Genomic DNA, 14260 nt, shown 5'->3' with positions numbered 1-14260 from the left:
GCCTTCAAAAAATTTACACGACTGGCATAAAAATATGATAATTGAAAAAAAATATTACAATGAAAATATTCATTTTAATAAATATTCTTCTATCTAATACTATAAAAAAAATATTCTTCTATCTAATAGAATGCCTAAATTGAGATATATTCATCAAATAAACAATCAATAAAACATTCATCCGTACTTTTTCATTTTTGGTACATTTATATATAAAAGAAATTATACATAAAAAAGAAGAAGAAGAAGAAAAGAAAAGTTGAAATAGCAAGAACTATACAAATCACGACTTTTATAATTTTGTGTGCCCATCTATATATAGTAGACTATACAACTATGATTATCTAACAAAATTAATTTGTATTTATTGCACTCAACTTGAATAAATAAGAAATTATCTTATTTTAATTTAGTCCTTAATTCAAATTATTTGAATTTAGTTCAATATATATGATTTGATTTGATTATTAGTTAAAAATATCTTAGTTGCCTATTTTATTCATAGATTTATTATTTTAATGACTAATAAATTAATCAAATTAATTAATTAGTACACACAATAAATTTGATTTAATAAATTAAAAGAAATAAATTAAAAATATTAACAGAATATTAAAATAAATAAATTAAGAAATACTACCAAATTAAGTTGATATAGTTAATTAGTTTATCGTAATAACTTGTTTTTAATTAATTAAAAGAAATAAATCGAAAAACACTCTAAGAAACATGCCACGTCAATTCCATCATTAAATACAGAAATCCGATTTTTATATAATAGAATAGATAGATACGTTTTGAATCAGAACAAATTCAAAAAAAAAAAAAGAAAACAAATCAAAAAATAAATCCAAACCTAATAAAATATACTTAAAATTTATGTCAATTCGGATTGAGTCTTTAACACTTTTAATTTGTAATTTCTTTATGGATTTTTGCACATGGCCAACAATGCACTTTCGGCTTTTCCATTCACCATTTCATCTTATAAGATAATGCATACTTGATATGGCTAAATTTATGATACTTTGGTTTGTATATTTATTTTATATTTTTATTTTTACTGTTATATATTTTTAGAATTTTATGAAAAAGGATAATAACATAAATATTAAAAATAAAAATACAAATCAAACATATATTTACTTTCTCTTGTTCATTTATTTTTGTCCTTCTTGTCTGAGTTAGGGTTACAAATGTTCAAATACACTTCCATTGAGTATATGGTAGCCACTTAGCATTAGAATTCCCAAAAATAAAATAAAATAAGATCAATTAAAATAATTTCTAAAATAATTAAACACTAATTAAATTTAGTTTGGTAATGACTCATGACAACTTATAGTTACTTTGTTCCACCTTTTTTTTCCGTCAATTTGAAAGCCGGCAAATTATTTGGTGAGGAAGCAAATTTGGCCTAATAGGAATACGAGTTCAATTTGTTCATTTACATAACAATTAAAATAGTAAAATATGTGAAAATTAACCATCTTTATTGATATAATAATAGTATAATAAAAAAAACTTAGAAATTAAATCCTAGCAATATATATAGCATTGCCATTGCTCATAATTATTTTTTGTTTAATTTGCATTGCTCATAGGGCAGAAAGTTGATAAACCATGTAGTAGTAAAAACGTTACATAGTAGGGAGGAAAAGCATAACTACATAAGAGAAAGAAGGATTGGTACTAAATTACAAAAAAACCAGTCAAAATTTATCTTATTTAATATTTATTAATTGTTGTTAGAATTAATAAATACTAAATAAGACAAGTTTTAACTTTGGCTAATAGTTGTTTGTTATCAAATATTTCCGTTAGTAGAGTGGAGGATCTTTACAATAGTATGTGCATATGCAAGTGGCACCCTTGCAATCTCCACTGCCATATTGTTCTTTACAGCACTCTTCATAACATTTCTGTGATTCACATTTGTTTAAACGAATCATCTTGTGGCACCAGTGTTCTGGGATCCTTGCGCCATTGACTGTAGCTCCTCCTTTTACTACATAATCACATGCTAAACCTGCCCAAAACAAAAAATGTACCAATCCTCATTAATGAACTTTGGCTAATTGGTTCTGTTATGTATAATATTATCTAGGTATCTACTATGTCTTCGTGAGAAGATGATAGTTAAGATAATAACATGTATTTTGTTAAGTAATATAGTCTAACATTTTAAGTTATCTACTGAAATTTAGCTATTCTTTACATAAATTATCTAAATAGTCTTCTTTATCTAAGTATTAAGAATGGCTAGTTACTGCATAAAAGTGTTGTTTATCATATAAAGTCTAAATCTTCGAGAACCCTTGAAAAAAAAAAACAAATTACACCTTGAGTAGTTAACATAAATTGATATTGATAGAAAGGTAAGAAAGAGCAATAAAGAAAAGATTTGCCTGTATTCAAGTTATTTCGAAGAATTTTTATAGCTGCTTAAAGAATTGAAATAATAAAGACATAATATCATATAATAAATATTCAGATATGCTAAATAATTCTAGGGAAAACTAATTGATCTTAATATATTCTAACACATGCAATTCAACAAGAGTGAGAAACTATGAGAGTTTGTAGATAACAGTGCATGAATATAGTGAAAGAAATAAGCTAAAGGATTATGGAAGATGATTAATACATGAGAAGATAAGCATGAGGAGGAGATGGGGGGAGTATGTAAGGTGATTTCATCTTGTAACAAAGGAATGGATAATATAGAAAGTAATTGGTGCAGTTTTTAGTTCAATAAACAAAATCCAAAAAGCATAGACTAGTTATTTGAGAATTGACAGCTGTTGTCTAGAATTGAAATGGAGTCATGAACAAGGTTGAACATTACCATGATAGATACCTCATGTTTGGCCAAATCTGAGTAAAACAGAACAACTTTACTTAAAAAAGAGTATGAACAGATCAAAGTATCTAATAACTCCAATATTGCTTTCTGTACCACTCGTGACAAGTTTCTTATCTTTGAGCACTGATTCTTTCATTTCAAATTACTCAATTACGAAGGTGATTTTGATAGGTTCATAAGTTGTGTCCTAATGGAGATAAAAAGTTCGTATCAATACAATAGTGGCCCTTGATTCATCAAGATTATTAATTTGGTTTTGTTTGGACTTTGGAAGGCCATGCCACCAAAAGTTTCTATAATAATTTGTAGAAGTCCTTATTAAGTCCTACAACTTGCATTCTCATTTTTCTTCCACAAAAAAAATTACCAAATCATAAGTCCAGATGAGGACAACATTTGTTAAATCAGCTTGTTCTTAAGGACAAGCGTAATTCTCCTGTGAATTAGTTATAGTGATGTAACAATGAAAGAGTGATACCTAACTACATGTTTATAGAAAGATATTGGATACTCTAGGCACTTGGAATGCCCAGAAAACATAGTCCTGATGCATCCATTCCAAAATTATTACATTATGCTTTTATGTCACGTTTATAAAATTAAAGCATTACAATTACGAAAACTAGAAATTAGCAACTGTGTTGAATTTGCTAGTAACTGAAAACAGCAATATCATGTTGTAACAACTTAAAAAAACCCAAGATCCGAAGTCCACTTCAGGTTCATATAGAAGATTGCCATGCTCGACGAATTTGGCACAAGAAACTTATAGGTTTTGTTATCAACAATTGTTACGCTCTGTTTATGAATTTATCTCTTCAATTTCATAATAGTAATTGAAGTTATATTGCTTTTGACTATCAAGAACAGGTACTCCACTTGGCGCTCAGCATATGAAATAATTGAAAACAAAAAAGCACATATTAAAGAGAATAAAAACACATAACCTTGCATTTAGAGTTAAATAAACAAAACAAAACTTGAGTTTGATTGTTCATAAAAATATATGGCTTCCCAATGCAAAAAGGAAAGAGGACTCAATATCCAAACAAAACTAAGTAAATTCCAAAAAACAAGAAACAACAACCTAATACCCTCCTTTAAGATCATTGACAACATCATATGGAATGGGAGTCACAGTCTCTAATGTGGCACCTTCAACCATGAATCCAGGTTTAGGTCCCTCAGGCTGTCTCTTGGTACTAATCTTTTGTCCATTAGCCTTTGCCTCAGCCTTCAGTTTGTCATTGTTGATCTTCCTGAGGCGGAACTCCTCAGTGCACCTTGAAGGCATAACGTGCTCTACACGCACATGAATTCTCTTCCTGATTATTCTATTCCCCACCTGGGTCACACAAAAACACAGACTATTAATAAGCTTTTATAAATGTATAATAGCAACATTTAACAAAAAAAAAGTTATTACAATATAAAGAGTCCCACGATCTGAAAGAATGAATGAAATACAACAATTCATTTGCTCAAGTTTGACAAACCACACACCAACTTTTTTTATATTCTCTTTAATCATTGTATTTCCACCAGGCAGGAAAGTGAGGAACACACTAATAATTCATAACTCAGAAACCGTAAAAACCAAATTTTTTTCTACAGAACACACTACTAGAACAAGTAAGCACGCTAACTCACATTTAGAAGATGTACTAATTAGCAACAATCATCAAAATACATTGAAAAATACTAAAAGCATGTATAACCTGATCTGTGTCAACATCAAATTAATCGCTAAAGAAAGCTATTAAATTATGATTATTAGATATTGAACCCTAATGTCCAAAACGAAGATACAAATTACAGTGAAATAAACAACAAATCAGATCTAAAAACATTACCTGCTTGTTGACCTCGACACCAATGGCGCGTTTGGTGACGTTCCAGACACGACCGGTGCGGCCATGGTAGAACTTGTGAGGCATACCCTTGTGGACAGCACCATTGACCTTGATGTCGACGTAGTCGCCGATGTGGTAGGTCCTTAGGTAGGTGGTGAGGGCGATGGTACCCTTCTTCCTGAATGGACGAGAGAACGAGTCTCTAGTGCGTGACCTCAAACCATGACCAGCCGGCATCTTTACCTTACCTTACCTTACCTCCGCTAACGCACACAAACTAGGGTTTTTGTCTGCTGGAAGAGGTAACAGCTTCACTCTCATGTTTGCAATTGATTTTATAGGTGGTATCTGCCCCTTAGGGTTTTCCCTGATTTCTTTTTGGGCCATGGGCTTTTCTTAAGCTCTCAATTTTATGGGCTGTAATATGACCTTATTCTCTTTTTTTTTTAACATGAGCTACCTGCCTTATTATTATTATTATTATTTGAGTTTTCAATTTCGCAGGGCAATGTATTAGATTTTCATTTATATTTATATATGCTATTGAAAAATATCAAAATTAACTCTGTTTAGTTTAGAACCTGAATTTCTATCCACATGTAAAAAGAGTTTTAGATTGACAATTTTCTTTTTAAAAATAAGAAAAGGGTCTTATTTACTATTTCATGTAAAGTTTTAATTAACATGTGTTATAAAGACACAAATTAAAATTAATAATTAAAATTTTATATAAAATATATCAAATTTGTTTTTTAATATATTTATTAAATTAAAAATTTTGATTAGTAATCCATCCCCCCTTAATATGTATCCTTAAAAGTTAAAACTCATGATAGTTAAGCCCTTAATATAAATCAATTTCTTTCTTCCACCACATCTAATTACCATTTATTATTTCACTTTCTTCTTTCTTCTTTCTCCTCTTACTTAAAAATATGATTTCGCATTGAAACTTGCAGAGGCCATTTTACCAAGGAGAAAAATAAGCTTAAGAAGTTAAAAAAAAAAAAGAAACTTCGGCTGATTTATTTCGTGTTAACTGTTAAGAATGACCAAAAGCAGCGGTCAACCAAAGTGCATTAAGCGCATCTCAATTTTCAGCAGAAAGCCAGGAAATTTTGGCCACAAAGCCGATAGTTTTTAAGTGACAAGGTAATGCCAACTTTCCAGTTCAATAATTAGGCTCCAAGAAAGAGCATTTTGCAGAATTATATTTAGCAGAAAGGCTAACCATCTTGACTAACACAACGATTACAGTATTACTATCATATACAATCGACACGTCGAAATTAAATTACAGACAAGTATTCATAATCTAAACTGGCAATCAACAGCAGCAGGTCTTTTTCCTATTAAGAAGCTGCCGTCCAGTAGAGGGAAAGGAGAATTAGAGCAAATCGGATATGCAACCGAAGCATTTGCAAACTATACACGTAGCTTTCAACCTTGGAGAACTAGTTTGATGCAGCTGCAAAATCGACACAGTAGTTAGTAGCTTACAGACTAAATTAGGTAAACTACTGAGGCGTGCCCTTCAGTGATATTAGATAATATCTGATTATCTTGCATGGTAAAAGTAAAACAAAAATGTTTTCTGAAGTCAAAACAATCAAATTTTATTTTAACTTTAATGTGTTAACTTAGCCTTTAGTTATAAGATTGATATGCAAATCATCAATTGCCAAGACAAGACATGCCTGATGTTCTAGAAGCAGATAAATTATCTGCAGCTCTTGCAGAATTCCCTGCCTTTCCCAGCGATCTTAACTTAGATGATGGTCTGATTGAATGTATCAAAGGAGCGTCTTCGTCATCCTCATCTTCCTTTCCACCTTCATCTTGTCCATCTTGTTCAGATGCACTAATGGAGTCCTCGTCCTCACTTGAACTTTGCTCATCAAAAAGTTTCTTTCCTGGTATGTTCTGCCTCTTAGGAGGACGACCCCTGCGCCGTACAGCAACCCCTTCCCTCTCATCTGGAAACAATTATTAGTTAGCTCGTCCATTAAATATATTCATTCTCAGACATAAATTACATAATGTAGCATGCTAAGAAAAACGAAAGGCAATTTATGGTGTCATTTAGCTATCACTTATAATATTGCAAAACATATAAATCATCGCAAGATGTGGCTAAATGAAACCGTTGAGATCACATGTTCCCTAGAGCTCAATTGATGACCAACAAAAGGCACTTACTACCAACCAAGTACTAGATTTGTTTGATAAACTGGAGAGTACTAAGCTATACTCATAGGGTATTATCAAGGTGCATATCTTATGTCGTGAGAATTAATCAACTTCCAGCATCATCTTGAAGAGAACTTCAAATTCATGGGAACAAATGAGAAACAAATGCAAGACCAGAGACAGAATTGATAAAAACTCAGATTTCCAACGGCAAAAAGCTTTGAAATATGTTGCATACTTAGCAAACCCAAACCAAACTAAAATAACAACCCAGTGGTTTTAAAATAATAGAAGGATAAATATATAAACTCATTAATAAACTAATATGCTCTCCATGTAACAAATACGCAATAACACATTGTAATAGCACCATTATTTAATAAACTATTTTATATATTGTTTCAGTGGAGATCAACTCATAAATAAACTAATATCCTCTCCATGTAACAAATACGACAACACATTGTAAAAGCACCATTTTTTAATAATGACTATTTTATATATTGTTTCAGTGGAAATCTAACAAATCATCTACAACAAATTTTAATAGCACCATGTAATAATGAGTATTTTATTTAAGTGAAGATCTAACAGGATGTTTGCAATATTGTTTACCTATATGGGACAATAAATACAGCTGGGAAAGAAATGCAAAAGATTACCTTGAAACCCTTCATTCTTTGCATATTTTTCACGTAGGATGTCAATAAATGTGTAATAGGGACGCCAACCACTTGGATTTTCATCAGTATTGACATTTGCTGTTCGACTTTGAACAACCTTCATACTATCCATAAAAAGCAGCAGCATTAAACTGTGTACAGCTGATACCAGGTTTGAATAGCATTAATAAAATGAGAAGAAACTCTTACATTTCCAACACATCTGCTGCAGGGAGTTTTGACACAAACTGGAGCACTGCTGCTTCCAGAAATGACAAGTGTTTCGGAGCTTCAACAAAAGCATATTCAATGCCATCCCTGACAATTTTTAAAATGTCTAACCTGTGCTTGACCCTGGCAGCACCAACAAATGTTCCAGAGAGCCGAGCAGCCAGATCTTTACATCCTGAGAAGGAGTTGCTTTCTGAAGGGTCAGTTTCACTGTCAGAGATATCCACAATATGTTGACGGTATGCCTGGTACCAGCATAAATAGGTGAGGAAGTTGGGACAGAAGAGGGAAGAAGAGGGTGAAATATATATACAGATCTTCCAGAGGCAGAAACGTGGTGGAAAGGTTGATCCAGATTTATTTGTCATAAAAATATCATAGCATGGTTAAAACACCTACTTCAAAGCTCTTACCTTTTTAAGTGCTTCAAAAAAAATGGTGGCTAAATCATCTTCTTTTTTCTTCAGAACTGTGATCAGATTCTTTACAATCTCAGCAACACTTGCCCCATGCATTACATAGTGAGAAATGATCTCAGAAGCAAGATATTCCTGTAACAAGAATAGCCAAATTTTTACTATCAAAATAGATTTACCAGCCAAAAAAGAATAAGAAAAAGAACGCCAATAGTTCTTAAACAAAACAATTTACCTTTGGAACAACATCATTAGCAATCAGTTTTCCAGCAGCAAGCATAACAGCATCTCTATTTAACTCCTCAGCATACTCTCTGTTGACATCTTCCTCTTCCATCTCGTCTGAAAAACGATAAGCAAGTTAAACAGTCTTCTAAAATTAAAAACAAAATGAATACACAGTATGTGCGTGCACACACACATACAACAAAAAATGAGGATACATCAATGAGGAAGATTTAGCAGCATTAACACCAAAGTTAATAAGCAAAGTAAACATCAAATGTCAAGTTCAAGAGTATACAATAAGAATATTAACATATTATGTTTTTTAAAAAATTTAATAAGAAACTTAGGATGAATCTTCACACAAGTCCATCAACTTTAACATAAATGTCTGGGGTCACCTGATACATTAAGTTGTTGTTGACAAAGTTCCCAAAACTTTTGAAGCATGTCTGCACTTGGCGCATATCCTAATTTTTCCAGCTTTGTCTTGGAGAAAAGTGTGCTTCTAAATAAGAACCATGTTTCTACAAGTATAGTGCACACCTTTGCCAATAAAACATTTTTATCAGACTAGTCCTAAGAACTCAAGACTTCAACTTATTTATACTACGAAAGTAGAAAGGAAAGCAAGTTCTTACTCTGCAACCTAGCTCACTTCCGAGTCTACCCCCTTCCTTGCTGTCAGTAGCCATGTTAAGATAGTATTCAAGTTCTTGTAACAAGGTATCGCGCTTAGAAATAACAGAAACTAAAGATGCTTCAGAAACACATTCTTCATTTTCGATAAAATGTAGAGCCCAAGCTAGATGCATATACATGTTCAGAAGCAGGAAACAAACAACCTGAATGGTAAAATGCAGAAAATTAATATTAATAATCAAACAAATAAGAATGACATGTAAAACATGATGTCAGCGTTGAGAAAGCATTTACACACCTCATCCTCCATATTTCTAAAATCACGTAACACCGCTACAATGTCTCCATATATGCTATGGATAGGCACTGATTTTGACAACTGGAGTTCATACAACCTCTTAGAGTTTACAAGAAGAGAATATTCATCACCACCATCCTGCATTCTCATCACACTGTAGGTTAATTTCTTCCACTAGATCCAAGAAATAACAGAATACAACACAATTAAGTGGAACATACCACTACTTCTTTAATTGCAGATTTCAGCTTAGAGATAAGTTCATCCTCAAGTTCCTTTAACTTATTACGCGCAAAATCTTGCAATTCCCCTTGACTTTCTATGCAACAAAAATTAATTGCCTTTACACAAGCTCTCAGAGGTTCCTTGTCACCATGCTTAAAAAACACTTCTTTCATAAGCTGGAGCATATTTTTGAAATTCTGAAAAGGAAGCACTCGTTAATTTTCCAGAAAGAATGTGAACAGATTGGAACAATCTGCAAGAATAATTCACTAACCTGCTCCTGCCTCTTCAAGGAATAAAGCTCAAGGTTCATGTACAAAACAATCTCAACCAGAGATGACACTTTTGCTTTATCTGAAATAAACTTCCGCAAGAGTAACGGGTAACTCTTCATCATAGCAACAGATATGTCCTGTTTATTATTTTCAAATACTTCCTGCCATTTATTGGATCAAACGAGATTAGAGTCTGTCATGAACACAGAACAGACACTTCTATCGCAACAAACATCAATCAACCACCAGCATGAGCATTATACAAAACTACAGAGTACTCATTGCTACTAGCCAAGTTCCAAGTGATCGAATTTTTTCTGTAGCCCAAAATAACTAAATAATATGACATTATCATAATTACACTTTGAAAATACAGTCTCAGAAGCAAACTACTCTATAAAAAAGAGAGAGAGAGAGAGAGAGAGAGAGAGAGAGAGAGAGAGAGAGAGAAAGAGAGAGAGAGAGAGAGCCCAGGAAATTGCAATACAAGAGTTAGAAACCAAGCTCGCATACTTTTTGGGCTTTGGTGTGGTATTGCTTTCTGTTGTCAGTAGCAGGTACAATCCGCTCTCCAACAGCCTTCTTCACAGATGCACACAAGAGTCGCACCAAGTTTGTTGCATCATTATCAGAGAGCTCAGCCGATGGATTTTCATCGAGAAGCATGGATACGATGCACTTCCAATCCTGCAAGCAAAACATATGAAACTAGTGAATATTATTCAGTAAATTGTTACAACAGGCCTAACTTGAGTAACTTTAGGTCCTCTTCCATCCCTCTATTGTCTCTCCTCCAGCTCAGCAAAGTTAGATAGGGCCTAGGAGAACCTGCTCCAGTTCTCCCTCATTCATGCCTTCCCCTGAGCATTCTTTTATATACATGTAAAAAGGCAGGGACAGTGTCATATAGCCATACCTTCATAGCTTTCATGTATTCCCAAACATCATCTATCACATAAATACTCAAAATTGGATCTTGTGGGAACTCCTCCAGGATTCGCAGCATTCTCTTAAGGTGGACCTCAGAAGAATTGCCAGTTTCACCTAGAAAGAAAATGCCTTTGTCAAATGTCTGCCACATACAGAATAATGCATGGTATCAATTTTAAAATGAAAATAATCACGAATAGATTTAAGACCTCTTGATCCTGATTGGGATGTACTAAATTTTTGAGCAATCAAGTGATCATACACTAATGCACCAATGGCATGCCTGATTTCTGGGGTGTCAACAATCAACAAATCGTACAAAGAACCCAAGTCATCTTCAGGAATAAGTTGATGTCTGCAGCAAACAAAAACCAATTCTCAAATGACAATCTATGCCATAAAACTTCCCACCAAACAGGTAATATATTATTGGAAAAGGTTTGACATTCTGACCTAAGTAGTTGCTTGACAAGACCAATGGCACAAACAGCTACAGAAACATCAATGTCCTCAGCAAGCTCAATCATCCGGCCAGAAAATCTTTCAGTAAATAAACCTAGGGTTGGTACATTGTCATCCACTTCATAAAGATTCTGAAGTGCATTTATGGAAGCCTTTCTTACCCCGGCATTCTACAAGTTAGGGCGTGGGGAACAGGTAAAAGAAAAGAGTAGAAAAAAGTAAGTTGTATGATACATATGCAATTAAAAAAATGTATCATAAAAAATGTAAAACGTGTTCATTACTTTGTCATTCAGTGTCCAGCCAAGATATTTTAGGTACAAATCCTGCAAGAAAAGTGATGGATATGACAGGATCCATTCACCCAGTGACTCAATGCATGACATCCTGATATTTGGGTCAATGTCTCTATAGCGATGCACAAATAACCTCCATAAAAGCATTATGCAGAAATGTTAGAAACACAACCACAAATTGTAATACTCATGAAAGAACATTAGATTCTTTCCTTTAAATAGTTACTTCAGGGAACACCTACCCAGTAAATATCTTGCGCATCATCTCCTCCAACAATGTTATTTTTTCATGAGTATCAGAAAACCTATTATTTAGTGATTCCACCCGAGGTCCCTCAGTTTTTTTCTTTTTTTCAGCATCCAGTTGTCTACGAGTAGTCTCTCTTTGTGAACGAAGCATATTAGCAATACTAATGTATGATGTGACAAGCCGAAGACCCATCAATGAGGCAACTTGACGATAAACTCTTGGAGGGGTGCTACATAGGCAGCGCAATAGATAAGACAATTATATATAAATTTTGGCAAACTCAAAAGCTCTATGCAATCATATTATTACTAACCATGAAAGTGCAATGATATAGTCCATGCACTTGTCAAATAAAACCTTATCAAATAATGGGCCATGCTGACAATCACGAACCAAATTTTCCCAGAATGATTCTAGATTCCCTTTGAAGTTTTTGAACTCCCTCTTTTTGGAATTTTGATAATCTTCTGCTTCGCCCTAGAATTTCAGATTCAGATATTAAAAGAAAAGGAAAAGGGGGGTTGGAGAATTAATGTCTACAAATAATTAAAAATAATGATCATTACATCAAAAAGATGAGGTTCAGCCTTCACACCTGTACTATCACTATTATGAAATTCACTTTTGAAAACAAGACAGGTGAAAATGGTATACCTTCTTCGCACAACTGACAAGAGCAACAACAACATCATCAACATCAGTCTCGTCCACGAGATCACCTTTGTCATAATACTTGGCTCCACATGCCTGACCATTTAAAATTTCATTTCATCAGTACCAGTTATAGTTCTCAAATTTGTAAGTATTTTGCTCCCCGAATAACTTGAAAATCTAAGAAAATAATAAAGTTTCCAAGAATATACTGGATCCACTTTGAAAATGTATGTCTCTGCTCTCTAGGACTCTTTATAACATGAAATGCTTGAGAATTTTCATAATACCTCAAACAGCATTGTCAAGAGCTCAACCATCGCAGGCTTTGAATCCTTCTCATAGCGCTCGACCCAGAGCTTGACCGCATGAGGAATGAGTTTGCCATTGCCTTTCACTACCTCTACAGAAACCAAACCAAAAAATTTATTTGGCGTCAGTTCAGTTACTTCATAAGAATAATAACAAAATCTACAACACCAATCAATCATAGTTTTGAAATGGAAACAAAAATAATCTAAGTTTTAAAATAATCAATTAAATACGAATGAAGGCGGGAGAAAAACATTAACATCAAAGAAACAATAACAGTACAACAAATAATGATGTAAACCAAAAAAAAAAGGTGGCGAAAATAGTTCAAAGCAATTCAGCAGGCGAATCTGCGACGCAGAAGCAACTCAAAAGGAATCGGAACTGGAATTTCATTTCACCCCATTCGAAACCCTAGAAATTGGAGCAGTAAAGAAATCAGAGTGTTTTAGTTTACCAATCAATCTCAGATCAGCAGCTTTGTGGGCGACGCTGGAAGTTCCTTCGGAGGCACGAGCCCGCTTGGATTTTGGGCGCGCTTCGTCAAATTCATCAGGCGAGCTCTCTCGTTCGGCATGGTCGCTGGCCTCGCCGGCCTTCTCGGCCTCGGCTTCCCGAGCTACTTGTTTTCGAGTCGGAGCTCTGTTTCTCTTCTGCTCAATTTGGGGGGATCAAAAAAGAAGAGAAAACATAAAAATAAAAAATTAGGTCGATTGGAAGCAGGATTAGGCATGAACTAAGATATGAGTGTGAAGAAGTTGGAGAGGTGGATGCTTACGGAACGGCGAATGGAAGCTTCGGAGGTTGGAGCTGGATCTTCCATGACCTACTGCAACTGCAACACTGTGATCTGGTTCACGCTTGAAGGAGAGAGACAGAGAGAGGGGTTTTCAGTTTCACACACTGCCCTCCAAAATGGGGATTAAGAAATCTCCCGCCAAATGAGACGTATTTACGAATTACGACCTAATGATTCATTTTCTCCCCTTTTCCCTATTTTTTTTTAACTGGTGGATAAAAATGGAGGGAAATAATCTTTTATAATTTCGTTATTATTACGATTGAAGAAAAATTAAGGAAGATAGATGACGTAATTCATTCTAATACCACTGTTTTTTCCCCTTTTTTTAATCCCAAATTAGAAGAAATGGGATGAAACGAATATTCTAATTTATTCATGGAAATTCTTCAATTATATAATTCAAATATCTAAATAATAGTTAAATAATATCTTTTTTTTACCAAAGATAGAAGTTTCAATCCGCAACATTTTAATTGAGTATGGAGAGACTATGTCATTTGAGCTATTATTCATTGGCAAATAATATCTTATTACACTCATTTCTTTTTCACATAATATTATTTCATCGCATTCCATTTTGCTACTTAGAACTAGTAACATATCCTCCGGCTCCATTAAGGAAGTAATAAAAGGATTCATGTTAGATATGATTAAACTCTCTTTAATTTTGGCTT

General features: G+C 33.6%; 2 protein-coding genes across 2 annotated transcripts; both read right to left on the bottom strand.

The window, feature by feature from the left end:
* Window positions 1-3789: 3789 nt before the first annotated feature.
* On the bottom strand, window positions 3790-5041 carry LOC107492543 (60S ribosomal protein L21-1). The gene is made up of 2 exons (XM_016113586.2): window positions 4720-5041; window positions 3790-4211 (listed from the first exon to the last, which is right to left on the bottom strand). Exons 1-2 carry the CDS (start codon window positions 4954-4956, stop codon window positions 3954-3956), a joined length of 495 nt encoding a protein of 164 aa, XP_015969072.1. The 5' UTR covers window positions 4957-5041; the 3' UTR covers window positions 3790-3953.
* A 674-nt stretch (window positions 5042-5715) lies between these two features.
* LOC107492542 (sister-chromatid cohesion protein 3) lies at window positions 5716-13729 on the bottom strand. Its single transcript, XM_016113585.3, has 22 exons — window positions 13563-13729; window positions 13242-13437; window positions 12763-12875; window positions 12476-12568; window positions 12135-12298; window positions 11814-12050; window positions 11560-11704; window positions 11267-11445; window positions 11023-11168; window positions 10800-10927; window positions 10397-10570; window positions 9883-10044; window positions 9605-9805; window positions 9384-9521; window positions 9085-9288; window positions 8845-8989; window positions 8454-8560; window positions 8216-8353; window positions 7782-8047; window positions 7572-7696; window positions 6417-6695; window positions 5716-6187 (listed from the first exon to the last, which is right to left on the bottom strand). The coding sequence occupies exons 1-22, from the start codon at window positions 13605-13607 to the stop codon at window positions 6174-6176; spliced, it is 3399 nt and encodes a 1132-aa protein (XP_015969071.1). The 5' UTR covers window positions 13608-13729; the 3' UTR covers window positions 5716-6173.
* Between the last annotated feature and the right edge of the window lie 531 nt (window positions 13730-14260).

This window comes from Arachis duranensis, chromosome 6 (assembly GCF_000817695.3).
Source record: "Arachis duranensis cultivar V14167 chromosome 6, aradu.V14167.gnm2.J7QH, whole genome shotgun sequence".
NCBI lineage: Eukaryota > Viridiplantae > Streptophyta > Magnoliopsida > Fabales > Fabaceae > Arachis > Arachis duranensis.
The sequence above is the reverse complement of the archived record's forward strand: the minus strand, read 5'-3'. Positions and strand labels throughout refer to the sequence as shown.

Bases quoted from the DNA above. Each gene is read 5' to 3' on its own strand.
- LOC107492542 (XM_016113585.3), bottom strand. From the start codon at position 13,607: ATGGAAGATCCAGCTCCAACCTCCGAAGCTTCCATTCGCCGTTCC. The intron at 11,705-11,813 runs GTAGGTGTTCCC...GCTTTTATGGAG, and splicing joins ATGCGCAAGATATTTACTGG to GTTATTTGTGCATCGCTATA. The intron at 6,696-7,571 runs GTAATCTTTTGC...AATTGTTTCCAG, and splicing joins AAAGAATGAAGGGTTTCAAG to ATGAGAGGGAAGGGGTTGCT.
- LOC107492543 (XM_016113586.2), bottom strand. From the start codon at position 4,956: ATGCCGGCTGGTCATGGTTTGAGGTCACGCACTAGAGACTCGTTCTCT. The intron at 4,212-4,719 runs GTAATGTTTTTA...TGTGTGACCCAG, and splicing joins GTGTCGAGGTCAACAAGCAG to GTGGGGAATAGAATAATCAG.